The 18718-nt window shown below is 47.6% G+C and overlaps 1 protein-coding gene, 1 long non-coding RNA gene and 1 pseudogene across 3 annotated transcripts in view; 2 read left to right on the top strand and 1 right to left on the bottom strand.

Annotated features, from left to right (window-relative positions):
- Window positions 1–2607: 2607 nt before the first annotated feature.
- On the bottom strand, window positions 2608–12519 carry PLEKHF1 (pleckstrin homology and FYVE domain containing 1). Its single transcript, XM_007539449.3, has 2 exons — window positions 12378–12519; window positions 2608–3648 (listed from the first exon to the last, which is right to left on the bottom strand). Exon 2 carries the CDS (start codon window positions 3629–3631, stop codon window positions 2813–2815), a length of 819 nt encoding a protein of 272 aa, XP_007539511.1. The 5' UTR covers window positions 3632–3648; window positions 12378–12519; the 3' UTR covers window positions 2608–2812.
- Window positions 8120–12575, top strand: LOC103128616 (uncharacterized; annotated as a pseudogene).
- Window positions 12576–12726: 151 nt separating this feature from the next.
- Window positions 12727–18718, top strand: part of LOC132536784 (uncharacterized) — a 33697-nt gene continuing 27705 nt past the window's right edge. For both annotated transcript variants that reach the window (XR_009548314.1, XR_009548313.1), the window contains exons 1-2: window positions 12727–12833; window positions 13077–13154. This is a non-coding gene — a long non-coding RNA (uncharacterized LOC132536784). The remainder of the gene's footprint in view (window positions 12834–13076; window positions 13155–18718) is intronic.

Below are 18718 nucleotides of genomic sequence, written 5' to 3'. Positions count from 1 at the left end.
TGGTGTGTTGGGGGGGGGAGTAAGGCAGACCCTCCTGAGGGCTTGAAGCCCAGAATGTATTGCTCACAGCTGGTAGGGCAGGCTCCCAGCAAAGGACGGCAGGACTTGGTTGGCAGGACAGTTGGTTGCTGTGTCCTCACGAGGCCTTGCAAGCTAACCTCAGGTGGGAGTGCTGCCAGACCTCAGACTTCCTTCTGGGAAAAAGCCTCATCTGCATAGATCTCTAGAGCACTGATTCACCCTGAGAGTTCCTGGCCTCTAGGTGTGGGGGCAGGGCAGTGAACAGAAATATGGTCAGCACATAGGCTTGATTTGGGGCAGCTGCAGAGCTGTGGGTGAGATAGCACTGCCCCTGCAGCCCACTGAGCAGCAAGCCCCTTCTGAAAACAGTCTGTCCAGGTGGGCAGAGGCAGGAGCTGACCTGACCCCTGAAATAAGCTAGGCTGCCATTCAAGGGAAATATTCTGTGAAGAATCAGAGCTGATAGGCTCCAGAGGTAGCTGCCCCCTTTCCTGGACCTGTTCTCCCTTGTCCCTTCCCCTCTGCATTTTAGTGGCCATGGACAGCATGATTATGTTCCAATTCACATGGCCCATGACAGATGCTCAGTCCACAGGCCTGAACATACCCTCCCCCTGGAGTCCCTCTGCTATCATCCACAACATCTGGCAGAGCAGAAGAGAGGCCAGTCCTTTAGGAGGTGTGGAGGTCAAGCTTTGCCATCTGTCCCCACCACCATAGACAGATAGGTCAGGAAAGGCCTTCATGGAGTTTTGCTTGATCCTTGGGTACCACACAGGAGTGGGCAGTGGCAGAGCCACTCTCCTGGCAAGCAGGTGGCAGGCAGGTACAGTCTCTGAGAGAATAGAGCAGAACTGTCACCCTGCAGAAGGCTCCAATGGCTCCCAGCACCCCCAAAGTGGGCTCCTTAACTTTCCAGACCATTCCAGACATAACTTCATCTCCTCAGGGTCTTTGAACTTACTGATTCTTTGTGCTTAATACCCCCCCCACACACACACACACCACCACCATACACATACAAGTGGCATTGCTTGTTCTTTGGAGTAAACTTACCTCTAATAAATGTTACCCCCTCCGACCCCCATAAACTCTCCATTTTGGCCCCTATCACATGAAGACCACCTACTCTTGCACATGTCTGTCAAAACTCCACCCCACCCCCAAAACACTCCTGGAGTAGTGACCTTATGTGCCTCACTCACAGCTATGTCCCAGCACTTGGCACAACATATAATAGGAACTGGCAAGTTGTACACATGAATGATGACCCCTCCAAAGGCTGCTGGCTACCCAAATACTTGGGTCCTTGCAGGGCCTAATATCTCAAGACTCAGGACTGCAGCAGACCCAGATGTGTGTGTGTGTGTGTGTGTGTGTGTGTGTGTGTGTGTGTGTATGTCAGGTGAACAAACACAGGGACCTAGGCTGAGGGTCTGGCCCTAGCTGAGAAGGCACTGCTACCATGGGCCACCTTCCCTGGGGTCCTATAGTCTGCCTTTTCGTAGGCAGCTGTGGAAGAGGCTGGTGAGAGGATCAGTCACAAGCAGTTCATTCTCCTGTCCACATGATTACTGCCCTGTGGCTTTTCCCACCTTAGACAAGAACAGTTCCAGGGGACAGGGAAAGCATCCAAGAGGCCAGTTACTGGAGCCAGGCCCTCCCTGTCCTTGCAAGGACTGCCAGGTCTGGGCTTCTGAGAACACACATGATCTGTCTTCAGGAAATGGCCCCTCACCCCGTGACTTGTCTGGTGCTGTGCCCTCTGGCCTATGCAGAACTGGTCTAGACTGGTTTCTGAGGCTCTGGAAGGCCAAGGGTCTGTAAACCTGCAAGTCATTCTTGGAGGCACCACTGATCACCACTTATCACTCTGTTCATGGGGGAGGGTCACAGACAGATTCTAGGCACCCCAAACTGCCCCAGAAGCCACCAGACTGGAGCCCCAGGGGACAGAGCTAAACCTTGAAAGCCCAGGCAGAGCCAGATGAATAGCTACTTGTATCCTGGATTGTCCATTTAAGTAGCCCATGTTGAAGAGAGTAGGGTGCAGGCCCACTCTATGGGGACCGTTGCCAGACCACGGTCACAGCACCTGCATAGGGCTGTCTCTTCAGAGAACCAGCCCAAGTGTGGCACACACTTCTGTCCCCACTGTGCTGCCAGTGATCCTAGGACTGCCTGGCTTGGTGACAAAGTGGCTGACATTCATCACCCTATCTGGCTCCAGTCCCTGTTCCAAGCATGTCTGATCCAAGAACACACCTGGACTTTCCAACCACCTGAGTCAGTGAGGTCTTTTTTATTTATTAAGTCAGTTTGGGAAGGGTTTTTATCTCTTGCGATTAAAAGTCCTAACAGAACCCACACTGCTTTCTCTGGTTACTAGAAGAGAGGAGGACAATACTGAGAGAAGTGCCAGGCTTCCAGAGAGAGGGCAGATGGGGCCAGAGAGTGGACTAGCCTGGGCACTAGCAGACTGCAGCTTGGGACCTGGTGAGCATCCAGCATGGTGGAGCCTGCTGCCTTGCTCAGTGAGCCCATGTGCCCAGCCTGTTGAGTCCAGGTGAGGCAGAGGGGCATCTGTTTTTATTTATTTATTTATTTATCTATTTATTTATTTATCTATTTATTTATTTACAGGAAGGCACCTCCCTGCAGTCATCCCCTTCTGGAGTGTTGGAGAAGTGAGGCTCCCACACCAGCCCTAATGGTGCCCCTGTCATCTCATTCTACACCGGATGCAGCAGTGACCAGAGTTCCCAGCCTCCCTTGGGGCTGCAGACCCGGGTCAGCTGTGGAAGGATGACCAGATGTTGGAGGCATAGAACTTCACCTGGCCTGGCCAGTCGCCATCCCCGCCACCCTCCTTGTCTTCATCTGAGTCGTCATCGTCGCCACTGGACGCCCCGACCAGGTGGGCCAGCTGCCTCGGGGACCCCGTGCCCTGCTCCTCCTCCTCCTGCTTCTGGGCTGCCAGCTCGCGGTAGCAGAGGCTGCAGACACGCAAGGGCTTGGGCGAGAGGCGCGGCAGGAGGAAACGCTCCCGGGAACACTCTGCGCAGACCACAAAGCCGCACTTGCGGCAGTGGTGGCGCCGGGTGATGGCGGAGAAGCGCGTCTGGGTGCAGCGCATGCAGATGTCCGTGGCCTTGTCAGGGATCCAGGGCGCCGCGTGCTCCGTGCTGGGTGGGCGGCCTGTGGCCAGCAGCTGCCTCCGCACACACTCCTCGATGTGGCTGATCCACTCCTGGCGCTCGGTGGTGGACGCAGCAGACACCACGAAGGACTTTTTGGCCGTCTTGATCATCCAGCGGTTCTTGGCTTGCAGTGTCTCTGGTAGCGGCTCTAGTGTCACCTCTTCCAGGGGAATGATGTGCTGGCTACGGTACTTGCGCTTGTTGAGCACGATGCTGCCGTACACCAGGATGTCGTTGAAGAGGAAGAAGATGCGTGGCTTGGCCTTCTTGCGGCACTCCTTGGTCAGCACGCCCTCGCCCAGCAGCACCCGACCTGGCAGGGCCAGCGGCTGTCCGGACGCCCCAAAGCAGCTCTCAACCGCCGCAATGCGCTGGCTGTTGATCTCCGTGTTGGCCAGGTAGTCTACCATCTTCACCAGGGACTCGACTGTAGGGGTGGCATACAAGAGTCAGTTGGGGGGGCAGGGGGAGAACCATTCTCCGCCACCCTGAGCCCTTCCAATTAGAACTAGCAAGCCACCTGACCAAAGAAATTCATCATCACCCAGGAAGTGACCTTTAGACAATTACTGGAGGGAGAGTGGTATGTGGAAGCCAGCCAGCTGTAGGCAGGCAGCAGGAAAGCTGGGTGAATGAGCGGACCACCACAGTGGGCAATGTGGCCTCAAACCCTGGGGAGGGAGGGGAGACCTTGGAAGACAGAGTAGGTGGGAGAGACAGCATAACACTTATGCAAAGAGACTTTCATGCTTGAGGTGCCAAAAGTTTCAGGTTCAGTCTCCTGGATCACCATAAGCTAGTGCTGAGCAGTGTTCTGGGAGGAAGAGAAGAAAGAGGAGGAGGGGAAGGAGGGGGAGGAGGGGGGGGAGGAAAAGGAGGGAGCTGAGAAGGGGGAGGAAAAGCACAATGACAGAGTAGAATATGCTCAGCCAAGGGGCAAAGAAGCTGGGACAGTGTGTCCTCAGTCCCATCAGCTACTCCCAAGGCAATAACTGCCTGGCGCATCAGTCCTGAGCCAGGTGAGATTGTGCCAGTGCAATAAGGTATCTGCAACTTCAACCCATCACTGACTCCTCAGCCACCAAACCATCACAAACCCTGGCACCCACTGATTCAGCCCCATGGTCACCACTGCCATCATTACCGGTACATGGTCTGAGTGCTTCCTCTATGAGAAGGACTACTATCTCATTTAGTTCTCACACCAATCCTAGGTTGACAGAAGTGAAATAGAGGCTCTACTAGGAAGTGGTAGGTCCAGAACCTAAAGTACCTAGAAACTATGCTATTATATTGCCTTCTCTCATTCTGTCCTTGACTGCCAAGCAATAAATACTGGTCGCTCTAGGGCTCTCCCAGAACCTCTGTCCTGTTTACACACACACACACACACACACACACACACACACACACACACACACACACACAAACATAAACACACATTGATTTAGCCTACTTGGCTTTGAAGACCATCCCAGTGTTGCTGAATGCCTAGGGTAGGCCTCTAGTCCCAGTTCTGCACTGAGCTATGGATCCCACCTGCCCAGGGAATCTCTCACCTGCAGATCAATAAGGTTTCACTCAACAAGCCAAATATAAACCTAGCTTTCCCCTCTAGTTCTTTTCTATAAAGAGAACCACCTCTGACTTAGTTACCTAAAGTCCCTCTCTGAAAATTCATCCTTAAACTCCCCTGTATCCCTAAAATCAACCATTTGTGTCTCTCACACCACATCTACCCACTTGTTAAACTGCAGGTGTAGTCTTGCCTGAGACACACTATCTCCTTTGGCTTCTTCCTGTAATCTTGTTCTCAGGTCCCATCATCATGTTACTTCTTACCTATCCCAGGGTGAGGGAGATAGCATAATGGCTATGCAAAAGAATTTCGTTCCCAAGGTTCTGAAACCAGGCTGAATCCCCAATACTACCATAAGTTGGAGCTGTACAGTGTTCAGATAAAAACAAAACAAAACAAACATACAAGCAAAAAAGCTCTTTGAGAATCTCAGCAGCATCTCCCAGGACAGGGTGGATGACCTGCTAGCCAAATCTGACACTCTTGTTTTTATTTTTATTTTATTTTTTTTGTAAATAAAGTTTTATTGGAACACAATCATACTCACTAATTCACATTTTTCTGTGGCTACAGGGGCAGAGCTGAGTTGTGGTAACATGACTACATGGCCACAAAGTCTACAATATTTAGTAACTGGCCTTTGATAGGATTTTGCTGAACTTTGGGTTGTTACGTTGCATATGTTTTTCCCATAGGACTTAAAGAGACTTGATACTTTATTGCCTACCTGTTGTTTGTATATTTCCTGCCTTCCCCCACCCCTACCAGTTCTAAACTCCTTTTCTTGCTCATTGCTGTATTCCCAATGACCAGAGCACTGCCAAGCATGCAGTAGGTGCTTCATAAAAAGCTAGTAAATGAATGGACCTTTCCAGGGCCTCCATTGGTTCACTGAAGAGAAAGAATTGAGAGCTGACCAGACACCACCACCACCACCACATGTATGCACGTACAATATGCCCCAACTGAGCTGATCACATATGTGGTGTTTCTAGGTCACCACAGTGCAGTTCCATCTACCAGGCCCCCCTTGGAGGAAGCTGGGGAGGGCCCCGCTTGGGGGCTGGGGATATTGCACAAGAGGGGTGCTGAGCCTGGAGTCATATACCACTTGCTCCTATGAAACCACAAGGCATCCTGAGAAAAGCTGTCCACACTACCTTATGTAAGAACTGCTATCTTTAGGTTGGTGATCTTGGTTGCATGTTGCAAGCCTAGCAGGTTATCAGTGACAGCCCTGGGCCATCCTGCTACCACAGATCAATGGGTGAGAGAGAGCCTGGTAAAATTCCAGAGGCTACCCCAAGAAGCCCTAGGCTGAGCACTGAGGGCCTTAGAGTGGGCCAGATGAGGGCTCTGCAAGGGGGAGCTCAGAGCACAACAGAGAGAGATCCACCAAAAGCAGTGGGTACAGTCAGTACCTGTATCAGAGGCTGGAAGCTGCCCAGCAGCAGAGGAAGTGGCAAGCCCAGGGGGTCCATTCACATGATGGAATACTGTAGGCTATGCTAAGCCCAGCCTACACAGACCAACATGGAGTGATGATGACAGACATCAAATGTTGGGACACAACACTGTGTAGAGCAGTATGCAGAATGTGATACTAGGGGTTTGGTGGTGGTATCTGAGTGCACATGTTACCATGCACAAGAACCTGGGTTCAAGCCCCTGGTCCCCACCTTCAGGGAGAGAACTTCATGAGTGCTGAAGTAGTGTAACAGGTTCCCCTTTCTCTCTCCTTATATCCTTCCCTTCTCAATTTCTGTTTGTCTCTATCCAATAAAATTTTTCTAAAATTTTTATTTATTCCCTTTTGTTGCCCTTGTTGTTTTATTGTTGTAGTTATTATTGTTGTTGTTGGATAGGACAGAGAGAAATGGAGAGAGGAGGGGAAGGAAGAGAGGGGAGAGAAAGATAGACACCTGCAGACCTGCTTCACTGCCTGTGAAGCGACTACCCTGCAGGCGGAGAGCTGGGTGCTCGAACTGGGATCCTTACGCCAGTCCTTGGGCTTTGTGCCACCAGTGCTTTACCCACTGCACTACTGCCCAACTCCCCCAATAAAATATTTTTTTAAAAGGTGACACCAAATATATAGAAATCACACACCATTGGTCAAGAACAATATCTACTAATAGATGAATGGCACCTCATCTATGGATGTCTATCAAAATGAAAAACAGGAAATAGGTGTTGGAGAGGATATGGAGAAGTTGGAACCCTGTATTCTATGAGTGATAATATTGAATGGTGCAGCTACTATGGAAAAGTTTGGATGTTCCTCAAAAAACTTAAAAATAGAACAACCATATGATCCAGCAATCCCACTTCTGGATATTATCCAAAAACTCAAAGCAGGTTCTCCAAGAGGAACTTGCATTTTTAAGCATCATTGTCCACAAACCCAAAATGTAAAAGTAACTGGAGTGTCCACCAATGGGTGAATGGGTAAACAAAATGTGATGTAGACACACAATGGAAAAGTATTCAGCCTTTAAAAGGAAGGAAAGTCTAACATTAGCTGCAACATGAATGAACTTTCAGGATGTTATTCAACGTGAAATAAACCAGTTTCAAAGACAAAAAACTGTTTTGATTCCATTTTAGATGAAGTACCTGAAGTTGCAAATTTAAAGAAATAGAAAGCAGAATGGTGGTTACCAGAGGCAGTGGGGGAGGTGGAGGACTGAGGAAAGAAGAGTTGCTATTGAATAGGTATAGAATTTCAGTTTTGTGAAATGAGTAGAGTTCTGGAGATCTGCTCCACATCAGTGGAGATGTGCTTAACCATACTGAAGTGTATGACTAAAGGACATGAACAAACCAGTCAGGAGAAAGAAGCTGTAGGGTGAGGGATCTGGATGTCACAAAGTGGTGTGTGTGCGTGTATGGGAGGGGGCAATTTATCAAGTAGGACTTCACCTTTATGTCCAGTGGTTTACTCCTTCCCTTCCTCCACCCTTCCTTCCTTCCTTCCTTTCTCTTTCTTTCTTTCTTTCTTTCTTCCTTTCTTTCTTTCGTTCTTTCTTTTTCCTTCCCCTCCTCTCTCCCATCCACCTCCCCCAATTACTCTCTCATCATCATGACTTCACCACTCTGAGCTGACTTATTCAGATAGAGACAGAGAAAAAGGGGAGTATGATACCATAGGACTGAAGCTTCCTTCATTTCAGTGAAGACTGGCTTGAACCTGGGTCATATACAAGGCAAAAACAAGCATACTATTTAAGCAAATGATTTTTGCCAGACCTGTTTTATTTCTTTTACTTAATAAAAACCTAATGTTGGAAGGCCTCCCTCTTTCCTTTCTGCAGCCGACATGTCATCCAGACTCAGGAAGACCCAGAAACTTTAGGGTCACATGAGCCATAGTCACAACTGCATTGGCAAACACTGGAAGCATCAATGCTGGTGGCATGTATCAGCACAAGATAAACTTTGAGAAATATCATCCAGGTTACTTTGAGAAAGTTGGTATGTGGCATGAGCACTTAAAGAGGAATCAGAGCTTCTGCTCAACAGTCAGCCTGGATAAACTGTGTTCCCTGGTCAGTGAGCAGACATGGAAAAATGCTGCCAAAAACAAAAGTGGTGCTGCTCCTATCACTGATGTGTTGTGATTGGGCTACTGCAAATTTCTGGGGAAGGGAAAGCTGAAGCAGCTCATCATCATGAAGGACAAATTCTTCAGTAGAAGAGTGGAGGAGAAGATTAAAGGTGTTGGGGGAGCTTGTGTCGTAGTTGCTTGTAACCACAAAGGAAGGCTCAATAAATGCTATAAATCTAAAAAAAAAAAAAAAAAAAAAACCACCACCACCAACAACAACAACAAAAAAAACCTTAATGCCAATCATATGGGAGTTAGAAATATGAACTGCTTTTTCTTTCTTTGTGAAGCTAAACTCCTCAAAGGGATAAGAACAGTGTTTGGGTCAAGAGCTCCAAACTTGGTGTACTGCACCAAAGTAAAGGACTCTGGGGTGGGGGTGGGGGGGGGGAGTATTCAGGTTCTAGAACATCATGGTGGAGGAGGACTTAGGTGGAGGTTAGAGTGCTATGTGAAAAACTGAGAAATGCTGGGGGCCAGGAGGTTGCACACCGGGTTAAGTGCACATGGTGAGAAGTGCAAGGACTGGCCTAAGAATCCCAGTTCTGGGAGTTGGGCGGAAGCACACCGGGTTAAGCACACGTGGCGCAAAGTGCAAGGACCGGCTGAAGGATCCTGGTTCGAGTCCCCAACTCCCCACCTGCAGGGGAGTCGCTTCACAAGCGGTGAAGCAGGTCTGCAGGTGTCTACCTTTCTCTCCCCCTCTCTGTCTTCCCCTCCTCTCTCCATTTCTCTCTGTCCTATCCAACAATGACATCATCAACAACAACTACAACATTAAAAAAAAAACAAGGACAACAAAAGGAATAAATAAATAAATATTTTTTTAAAAATCTCAGTTCAAGCCCCCGGCTCCCCACCTGCAGGGGGGTCACTTCACAAGCAGTGAGGCAGGTCTGCAGGTGTCTATCTTTCTCTCCCCCTCTATCTTACCCTCCTCTCTCGATTTCTCTGTCCTATTCTACAACTACAAAGGAATAACAACAATAAGGGCAACAAAAATGGGAAAAATGGCCTATGTATGTACCAATTCCTGTATTTTACTGTTGACTAAAAACCATTAATCACCCCAATAAAGAAAAAAAAATAAAAGATTTCTAAACCAGGGGGTCAGACAGTAGTGTACTTGGTCAAGCGTGTGTGTGTGTGTGTGCGCGCGCACATCTACATACTACCATGTATAAGGACCTGGGTTCAAGCATCCCATCCCCATCTGTAGGGGGGGCAGTTTCACAAGTGGTGAAGGAGTGTTACACGTGTCTCTCTCCCCTTCTGTCCCCCACCCCCAATTTTCTTTCTGTCCTATCAAATAAAAGAAATAAGGAAAAAAAAAAAAAAGAAAGAAAGAAAATCTAAGCTCTGCCACCCAGCGGGCCATTAATGGGGTCACCTCTCTGAACCTCCTTGACCACCCACAGAGTATCAGGGCCCAGGACCCTAAAGAAGAAACACCACCCTTCAGCACACCTCTGTATCAGGAAAACGGATGAAACCCAGACTTGTGGTCACACACCTAGGCCTAACATATCCGGTGGCTGAGGCAGACAGACTTTGTACTGAAAGAGGCAAGCAGGCCCCTGACTGTGGGATTTGGTCAGTGGTAGAGGCCAGCTGTACAAGTCCTCCTCAGAAGATGCCATGTGGCATGGAGGCAGGCATCGTGGAGGAAACAAAAGCAACACCAGGGAGGAGAGAGAGCTATGGCTGGATACTTCTTTTACAGGACACTGAGTCAGCATATTGGGTGGGGGAAACTACAATACTCTCCATGTATCTCAGAGGGGGCAGCAGAACACCCCACACAGGACTCCCATCCTGTTGTCACAGAACTCCCTACCCTTGTCTTGGTGGCCTTCTGGACTATCCCTAATTAGGGGATACAGCTGATAATTTCTTTTCTTTCTATTTTTATTAGATGGAAAAATTAGGAATTGAGACAGAAGGGGGAGACAGAGAAACCTGCAGACCTGCTTCATTATTAATGAAATGCCCCCATCCCCCATGGGTGGGGGTGGGGGTTTGAGCCCCTGTTATGGTAACAGTTAACCAGATGCAACACCACCCAGCCCCCATGGTTGATTTTTCTTTTTTATTTCTTTCCTTCCTTCCTTCTTTCCTCCCTTCCTTCCTTTTTTACTAAAGCACTGCTCCACTCTGGCTTATAGTGGTGCTGAGGGATTGAACTTGAGACATCAGAGCCTTAGGCCTGAAAGTCTTTTGCCTTCTCCCAAACATGGCTGATTTTTCATCTGCCCTTCCTTCCCTTTAGCTCCAGGAGGTTGAAGCCTATGAAGTCTTATAATGCACCAAGTACAGTCTTACAGTGTCAGGCATTAGGTTATAGCAGGGGGCAAGGGACTATGCTTTTCAGTGACATCCTACCTATGGGGAAAGCCAGACTGGAAGGCTAGGTCAGCAAGGTAATTTCTGAGCAGAGTGCTATGTGCTATGAGGAAAAAGGCGGGCAGGGCTGGAGTAGGTCTGGCAGTCAAGAATGGCCTGGTGAGGAAGTGGCCCTGCACCACCCTACTGTGAAGGAGCCAGCCATGCACAGGTTTGAGAGAGTGACTGGACCCAGCAGAGGAAAGTGTGGGGGGTAAGAAGCAAGCTTAAAGGGGCCACTAGGGCCAATCCTGCAGACCCCAAGGCCAAAAGGATTTGACCACATGTACTTAGGACAGTGGTCTGATCCAAGTGCCCTCTCCTTCAACACGGCCACCCCTAAGCCTTGTCTTGTTCTGTCCTTCCCAGAAGAAAGAAGAGTAGTAAGGTAAATAAACAGGGTGCTTCTTACCAAGAGGCAACAGCACTCCAACACAATGGTAAGCACATTATCAAAATCATTTCATTCATCCCCCACAAAAACCTCCCTGGGGAAGATTCCCAACATCAATGTCACTGCCAAGGTCCCAGTTAAGTGACTGGAAAGCCCAGCTCTAGCTGCTGCTGAAGACTGCTCTTGACCAAAGACAGAATGTCCTGTCCTCAATGGCCTGATCCCAGCCCTCTATCTCCTGGGACTTCCAGGGTGGTCTGGGCAGTTCCATTAGCTGATCTGGGTTTCTCAGCTCCCTTTCTTGAAATAGGCTGGATCAACAGTCCCATGGGCTCAGCTGGGCTGCCTTACCTCTTCCTGCCTTGGCTGCCCTGGGGGTTCACATGTGCAGGAACGCGCAAGCTGAAATCATTCACTTGTACCGACCCCAGTGGAAATTATGTCACAGCTACACCCCAGCACAAAAATGGGCCCCCAAATGACCCCAGCTCCTCCCCTCCTTCCTGGCCTTTGACCCTCTCCTTTGGTGAGATTGCAGCTTAGTTCAAATTCCAGCGGAGTATGCTGGTTGAGGGTTTCAAAATGTCTGAGAAGCTACTTTTTACCACCTGCCAAGGGGGCGGCAGAGATAGCTCTTTGGTGGTTCAAGAAGACCGAAAGGGGTGATGATTCCAGTCCGGGAAGGGGCTGCCACCTCTCTCTGGGCCTGCCTGAGTTATTTTCTCTGCGACATGGGAGATTAAGTCCAGTTCGGGTTCTTTAGACAACTCCCACTAAAACTCAAATGTTTCAGAGATTGTGTGGCTCCTGCTTATGGGACTAGAATGCCGCCCAAGCACCTGTTAACCACTGTCACAGCCCATTACACCGAAGAGGAAGGCTCCCAAGGCCTGCGTGAGACCAGGACTCCGGAACCACAAATGGGCAGTAGGAGCGCTGAGACAGCCCCCCCCCCCCCCCGCAGCCCCAGAGTGCAGCGCCCCGGGGATCTTGGCCCGCTCAAAGTCCCATCCCCCTTACCTGTTCTCACCACCTTCTAGGAGCTCCAGTAACTCCCACCCGCTGACAGTCTGCTCCCCGCGGGCGATGGGGAGAGTGGAAAATTGAGTCCAAGACCGTCCTGGCTGTGAACACGCCCCACCCCAGCTTGAGAACCGCCTGCTCTGCGCCCCCGGCCGGTCGCGCCGCTCTTACCTCCTCGGTCAGGGGCCCCGCTTCCCGCTGCGTCCCGCAGCCTCGCAGCCCTGCAGCCCCGCAGCTGCCAGCGCTCTGGCTGTGGCCGCGGAGACCCGCACCACCCCCGCCGCGGAGTTCCAAGTCTCTTCGGACACGCCCCTTCGAGGAGGATCCACCAATCGGAGATCCGGCGCACAGGCAGGGGGCGGAGCCTAGACGTCCTACTCTGGTTGTCCAAGTTCCAGAGAAAAGAGCGCGGGCGGAGCAGCCCCAGTTAGTGAGTGCCTGGTGAGCGTCCACTGCTGACCCGGCCTGGGTGGGTGGAGCTGGTTCTTTAGCCTCCACCTCCCTCCTCTGAACCCAGCCGCCGCAATTTGCACCCTGCCTGCTCGAAAGCTTCGTCCTGGGCCAGGCATCTTGGTTTAGGGGAAGGAAGCAGCGAATGGAGGAAGGTTATGCATTCTGCTGCTTCTGGTGGGCTTCCCTATTACTTGCTCACCTAGTCCTCTCAGCAAGGAAGTTATCCGTGCCCCTCGCCCCCAACACACACACACATTGGAATGAAATTCCAGACCCTCATTGCACCACTTGTCTTGTCTCCTCCTCCCTCTGGCTTCCTCCTACACTTCATCTCACACTCACAGTGGTTTCTTCCAGTTCCTCAAAACTCAAAGGTTGTCCCACCTCTGGGCCCTTACGCTTTGTTGCTTCTTCCAGCCTCCGGAAGCTAAGTGCCTCCCTCTCTACCATCTGAGCTAAGTACAGAGCTGCGCAGATGGTTCTGCTGAGTTGGTGGTGAGTCCAAAGTCCTCAACCTTTTCTGTTTTCTTTATCTGACAGTACTATTTGTTGAAAAGAGCAAAGGTATTTATTAAATGAAATATAGTTGACATGTAACATGTATATAGCATAATGCGTATATATGTGGCATACGCATATCATATTTCAGGTATGCAGTATAAAGGTTCGACATACACGTACATATGTTGAAATAGATACATATCAAAGTGATCCTACATATATCAAAATTATCCTATATAGTTACACTTTTTTCTTTTAGTTAGAACTTTGAAGAGATACTTGCTTAGCGACTTTCAAATGTGAATTCAACAATATTAACAATAGTTAATATCCAGAGAGCCTCCCTCAGTCTCCTCATCCAGCTCTCCAACCCTTCCCAACAGAGGCCTCCAGTGGGTGGAGAAGTCTTGGATGCGGGCTGTGCTTTCTCCTAATAAGAGAGGAAAAACTCGTGACTCAGGGAAAGGCAGAAGTTGAGTCAGCCAAGCCACAAGCTATGGAAAAAATGAGGTCTCCTTGAGGCTTTTTCTGCTTCTCTATTAAGAAACCCTTTCTGAAGAAAAGTTAGTCTCTAGGCTAAACTGCAGAAAGCAGGTTTTCTGGACTTCAGAGGCCCAGAATTTCACACAGGGAGATTTTAGCAACCACCTCTGTGGGAAGTGCTAGGAGATTTTTGTTTGTTTTTTGCTCCCCACCCCCCAGCACACTTTTTAGCTCAGGCTTGTAGTGGTGCTGATGATTTAACTTGAACCTGGGACTTTGGTGTCTCAGGCATGAAGGCCTTTTTAAAACTTTTTATTTATAAAAAGGAAACATTGACAAAAACCATAGGATAAGAGTGGTACAACTCCACACAATTCCCACCACCAGATCTCTGTATCCCCCCCACCCCCATAGCTTTCCTATTCTTTAACCCTCTGGGAGTATGGACCCAGGGTCATTATGGGGTGCAGAATACCTCTGGCTTCTGTAATTGCTTCTCTGCTAAACATAGGCATTGACAGTTCAATCCATACTCTCAGCCTACCTCTCTCTTTCCCTAGTGGGGTGTGGTTCTTGGGAAACAAGGCTCTAGGACACATTGGTGGGGTTGTCTGCCCAGGGAAGTCTGGTTGGCATCATCTGGAACCTGGTGGCTGAAAAAAGGGTAAAGAGTTTTTGCATAACTATCTCCCCAGTCCAGGGTTAGGAGTTTTTATTAGCTTACTGTCTTTGTGCCAAGCACTTCATCTCTCTGTTCTCTCCCTCTCTCTAATATTTCCAGCGTTAAATTTAAGAAAGTGAGGCAAGTAGCACTGAGGGACAGAAAAGATGAACTCACATGTTTCAGTAGAAAAGAGAAAACAAGTAGGACAAAATATTTAGTTGATGACACCAAGTCAAGAATTGACAATTTTTTCCTCTAGAAGGTCTAATAGTAACTATACTGGGTTTAACAACCCTGCCTTGTAGAACAAAACTGCCCTAGACACTACACAATTATGTGGACAAATTTTATTTAGGGGCACTAATATTTTCTGTCAAGTCATTTTCATGTAAGATAGAATAATATTATTTCATTTTTTTAAAACCACTTACAGTGTAAAAGCCTTTCTTAGCTCATGGGTAGCACAAAAACATGCTAGAGTTTGCTGACTCCTGATTTATGGCTGTTGATCATACTTGCAATTCTTCTGTAGCCCTGAAAATATTCAAAACAAAGAGCTGGGAAGACAAATTAAAAAAAAAAGACAAAGCTCACTCTGTTTATAATGGGCGGGTATTGGACTTGATTCCAAATGTTTTTGGCTCCCATGATGCTCTTTTTAAATTTATATATATATATATATTTAATACTTATTTATTTCCTTTTGTTGCCCTTGTTGTTTTATTGTCGTAGTTATTATTTATATTGTTGTTGTTGGATAGGACAGAGAAAAATGGCAGGAGGAGGGGCAGACAGAGAGGGGGAGAGAAAGATAGACACCTGCAGACCTGCTTCACCGCCTGTGAAGTGACTCTATTGCAGGTGGGGAGCCAAGGGCTCGAACCAGGATCCTTATGCTGGTCCTTGCTATTTATTTATATTTTTTAATGAGAGAGATATATAAAAACACACACACAGAGAGAGAGAGACACCAACCAAACAACAGACCAAAGCACTGCTAAGCTCTGACTTACGAAGTAGCTGGGGATTGAACCTGGGATTTCAGAGGCTCAGGCAGGAAAGTCTTTTGCATAACCATTGTGTTATCTCCACAGATATATGATGCTTTTTATTTTAAATCTTTTTAAAAATATTTATTTATTCCCTTTTGTTGCCCTTGTTTTATTATTGTAGTCATTATTGTTGTTGCTATTAATGTCATCATTGTTCGTTCTATAGGACAGACAGAAATGGAGAGAGGAGGGAAAGACAGAGGGGGAGAGAGTAAGATAGATGCCTGCAGACCTGCTTCACTGCCTGTGAAGTGACTCCCCTGCAGGTGGGGAGCCTAGGGCTTGAACTGGGATCCTTAAGCCAGTCCTTGTGCTTTGCGCTATGTGCATTTAATCCACTGGGCTACCACCTGACTCCCATATATAATGCATTTTAAGTTAACATTTTATTGAGAGAGAAAAAGAGACAGGCACTACTCCAGTCTATGCAGTGCTTAGGGTTTTCCTGACTGCCCCATGTTTTCGATATCAGTACTATATCTGACACCGAGTCTCAATGCAATGGAATTGGAGCATATGGGAAAGATTTATTTTCAAAAGGTTACAAAGAATAGCTTTAAAGGAGGAACTCTTGAGATGTCTAAAGAAAAACACAAACAAAAACTACCACTTCCAATGCAAATCTCGAGGGCATGTGTTTTGACAATGAGATACAATCTAGGCTCAGCTGAGCCAAGAAATACAGTAACTTCCCCTCCCCTTTCTGCAGTGCCAATATTTATTCCTTTCTGTGCATGTGTTTCCCCATGGTTGTCATTCCAAGTCTGCACATCCTTTTCATGTTTGTGGGTATTACTGTGCCTGTTTCCCATCAAGGGTTTCCTTATAAAGCTGTGGCCAGGTCAAAGGGGAAAAGAAAACAGAAAAAAAAAATACCCTTTAAAATACTTTAGGAAGATGAAATAAACATAATGTCTAAATATAACCTTCAGAGTACATTAGATGCACCTAGTTCTTGAATCAGGTAAAGCCATGAGGCCCTCTGATTGCACAGGTTTAACCAAGGTTCACCTGAGTTATTTATTTGTTCCATAGTTATTGGATAGCTGAGCAGCAGATATAGAGATAAAGAAGGCACTGCCTCTGGCTTTGTGGGGGTGGAGCTCATAGCTGTGAAGGGGTCAACCCCCCATAAACTTTTATATCTCCAAGAGAAGTAAGAACTGCTCAGCAGAGGACAGAGGCTTTCTTGGGAAAATACTGTCTTGGCAAGATAACATGACTTCAGGCATCATCTTGGCATTTGCCTTTGGACTTGGCTGACATTTAAGGAAATAACAGGAATTTTAGACAGCAGGGAGAAGTAAAAGAGAGAGAGGGAGAGAGGGAGGGAGGAAGGGAGGGAGAGAGAGAGAGAAAGAGAAAGAAAGAGACAGACAGAGAGAGAGAGAGAGAGAGAGAGAGGAGGTCTCAGCATTTGGTGTGGGGAAATTCTCTGAATCTTGGCTGCTGGTGAATGGTTTCAAAGTACAGGGATAGTTTGTTTCAAATTACTTCCTAAGGATGGCTCATTCAATTTTTTTAATTTATAAAATGGAAATATTGACAAGACCATAGGATAAGAAGGGTACCATTCCACACAATGCCCACCCCAGAACTCTGTATCCCATCCCCTCCCTTGAAAGCTTTCCTTTTTTTTTTTTTTTTTTTTTGCCAAGCATATGCTTTTAGCATACTCAGTAGAGGATACTTACTATTCTCTGAATCTTGGCTGCTGGTGAATGGTTTCAAAGTACAGGGATAGTTTGTTTCAAATTACTTCCTAAGGATGGCTCACTCAATTTTTTTTTTATAAAATGGAAATATTGACAAGACCATAGGATAAGAAGGGTACCATTCCACACAATGCCCACCCCAGAACTCTGTATCCCATTCCCCTCCCTTGAAAGCTTTCCTATTTTTTTTTTTTGCCAAGCATATGCTTTTAGCATACTCAGTAGAGGATACTCTGGATTTTCATCAGATATTACTTATTAAGCATATGTTTGTAAATTTTTTTCAATAGGTGAAGAATGTTTATTTCTTATTTTTATTTAAATTTTTAAAAAATCTTTATTTGTTGGATAGAGACAGTCAGAAATTGAGAGAGAAGGGGGTGATAGAGAGGGAGAAAGACAGAGAGACACCTGCAGCACTGCTTCACCACTTGTGAAACTTTCCCCCTGCAGGTGGGGATCAGGGACTCAAACCTGGGTTCTTCCTCACTGTAACATGTGTGCTCAACCAGGTGTGCCACCACCTGGCCCCTGAAGAATGTTTATTTTCCTTTCTTTCTTTCTTTCTTTCTTTCTTTCTTTCTTTCTCTCTCTCTTCTTTATCCCTCTGGGAGTATGGACCCAGGATCATTATGGGGTGCAGAAGGTGGAAGGTCTGGTTTCTGTAATTGCTTCCCCACTTCTTCTTCTAGCGTTTGCCGCTTCCCCACTGAATATGGGCATTGGTCATTGGTAGATCGACTCATACTCCTGGTCTGTTTCTATCTTTCCTTAGTGGGATAGGGCTCTGGAGAGGTGAAGTTCCAGGGCCATTGGTGAGGTTGTCAGCCAGGAATATCAGAATGGCTGAATGGTAGCATCTGGAACTTAGAACTTGGTGGTTAAAAAAGAGTTAAGCTATAAAAGCAGAATAAAAACAAATTTGTTTATAAAAACAAATTGTTGACTAATCATGAACCTAAAGGCAAGAATACTGCAGATGAATATTTGGGGGTCTCTATTTTGGAAAAAAGCCAGAATCCGGCATGAAGCCCAGCCAGTCTATCTTGGCGTTACTCTCGATCGCACCCTGTCATTTTACGAACATCTCATAAAAACTGCAGCAAAGGTGGGCGCGAGGAATAACATCATTGCAAGACTGGCCAGTTCCTCATGGGGCGTGAGCGCTTCCACACTACGATCATCCTCTCTGGCATTATGCTATTCCACTGCAGAATACTGTGCCCCAGTATGGTTCCGTAGCCCCCATGTCCACTTGGTCGATTCCAAATTATATTCCTCCATGAGGATCATTTCTGGAACCATCCGTTCCACCCCGGTTCCATGGCTGCCAGTTCTTAGCAACATCACCCCGCCAGATATTCGTCGGGATGCGGCATCATCTAAGTTCATTTCCCACGTCTATGCTCGACCGGATCTGCCAATATATGTGGATATCTTCGGCCACCCTGTCCAACGCTTGACGTCTCGTCACCCAATCTGGTCCCCTACGCCTACACTGAACTTCTCTGTTCCAGACTCTTAGAAACAGAGTTGGCAGTCAGCTGAGGTAAAGAACAAACACCTCATCACAGACCCCTGCAAGCGTCAACCCGATTTTGACCTAGCACGTTATGACTGGACCCTCCTCAATCGCTATTGAAC

The sequence above is a fragment of the Erinaceus europaeus genome, chromosome 2 (assembly GCF_950295315.1).
Source record: "Erinaceus europaeus chromosome 2, mEriEur2.1, whole genome shotgun sequence".
Lineage (NCBI taxonomy): Eukaryota > Metazoa > Chordata > Mammalia > Eulipotyphla > Erinaceidae > Erinaceus > Erinaceus europaeus.
The sequence above is the reverse complement of the archived record's forward strand: the minus strand, read 5'-3'. Positions and strand labels throughout refer to the sequence as shown.

Excerpts from the sequence above, each read along its gene's own strand:
- PLEKHF1 (XM_007539449.3), bottom strand. The coding sequence starts at position 3,631 with ATGGTAGACTACCTGGCCAACACGGAGATCAACAGCCAGCGCATTGCG.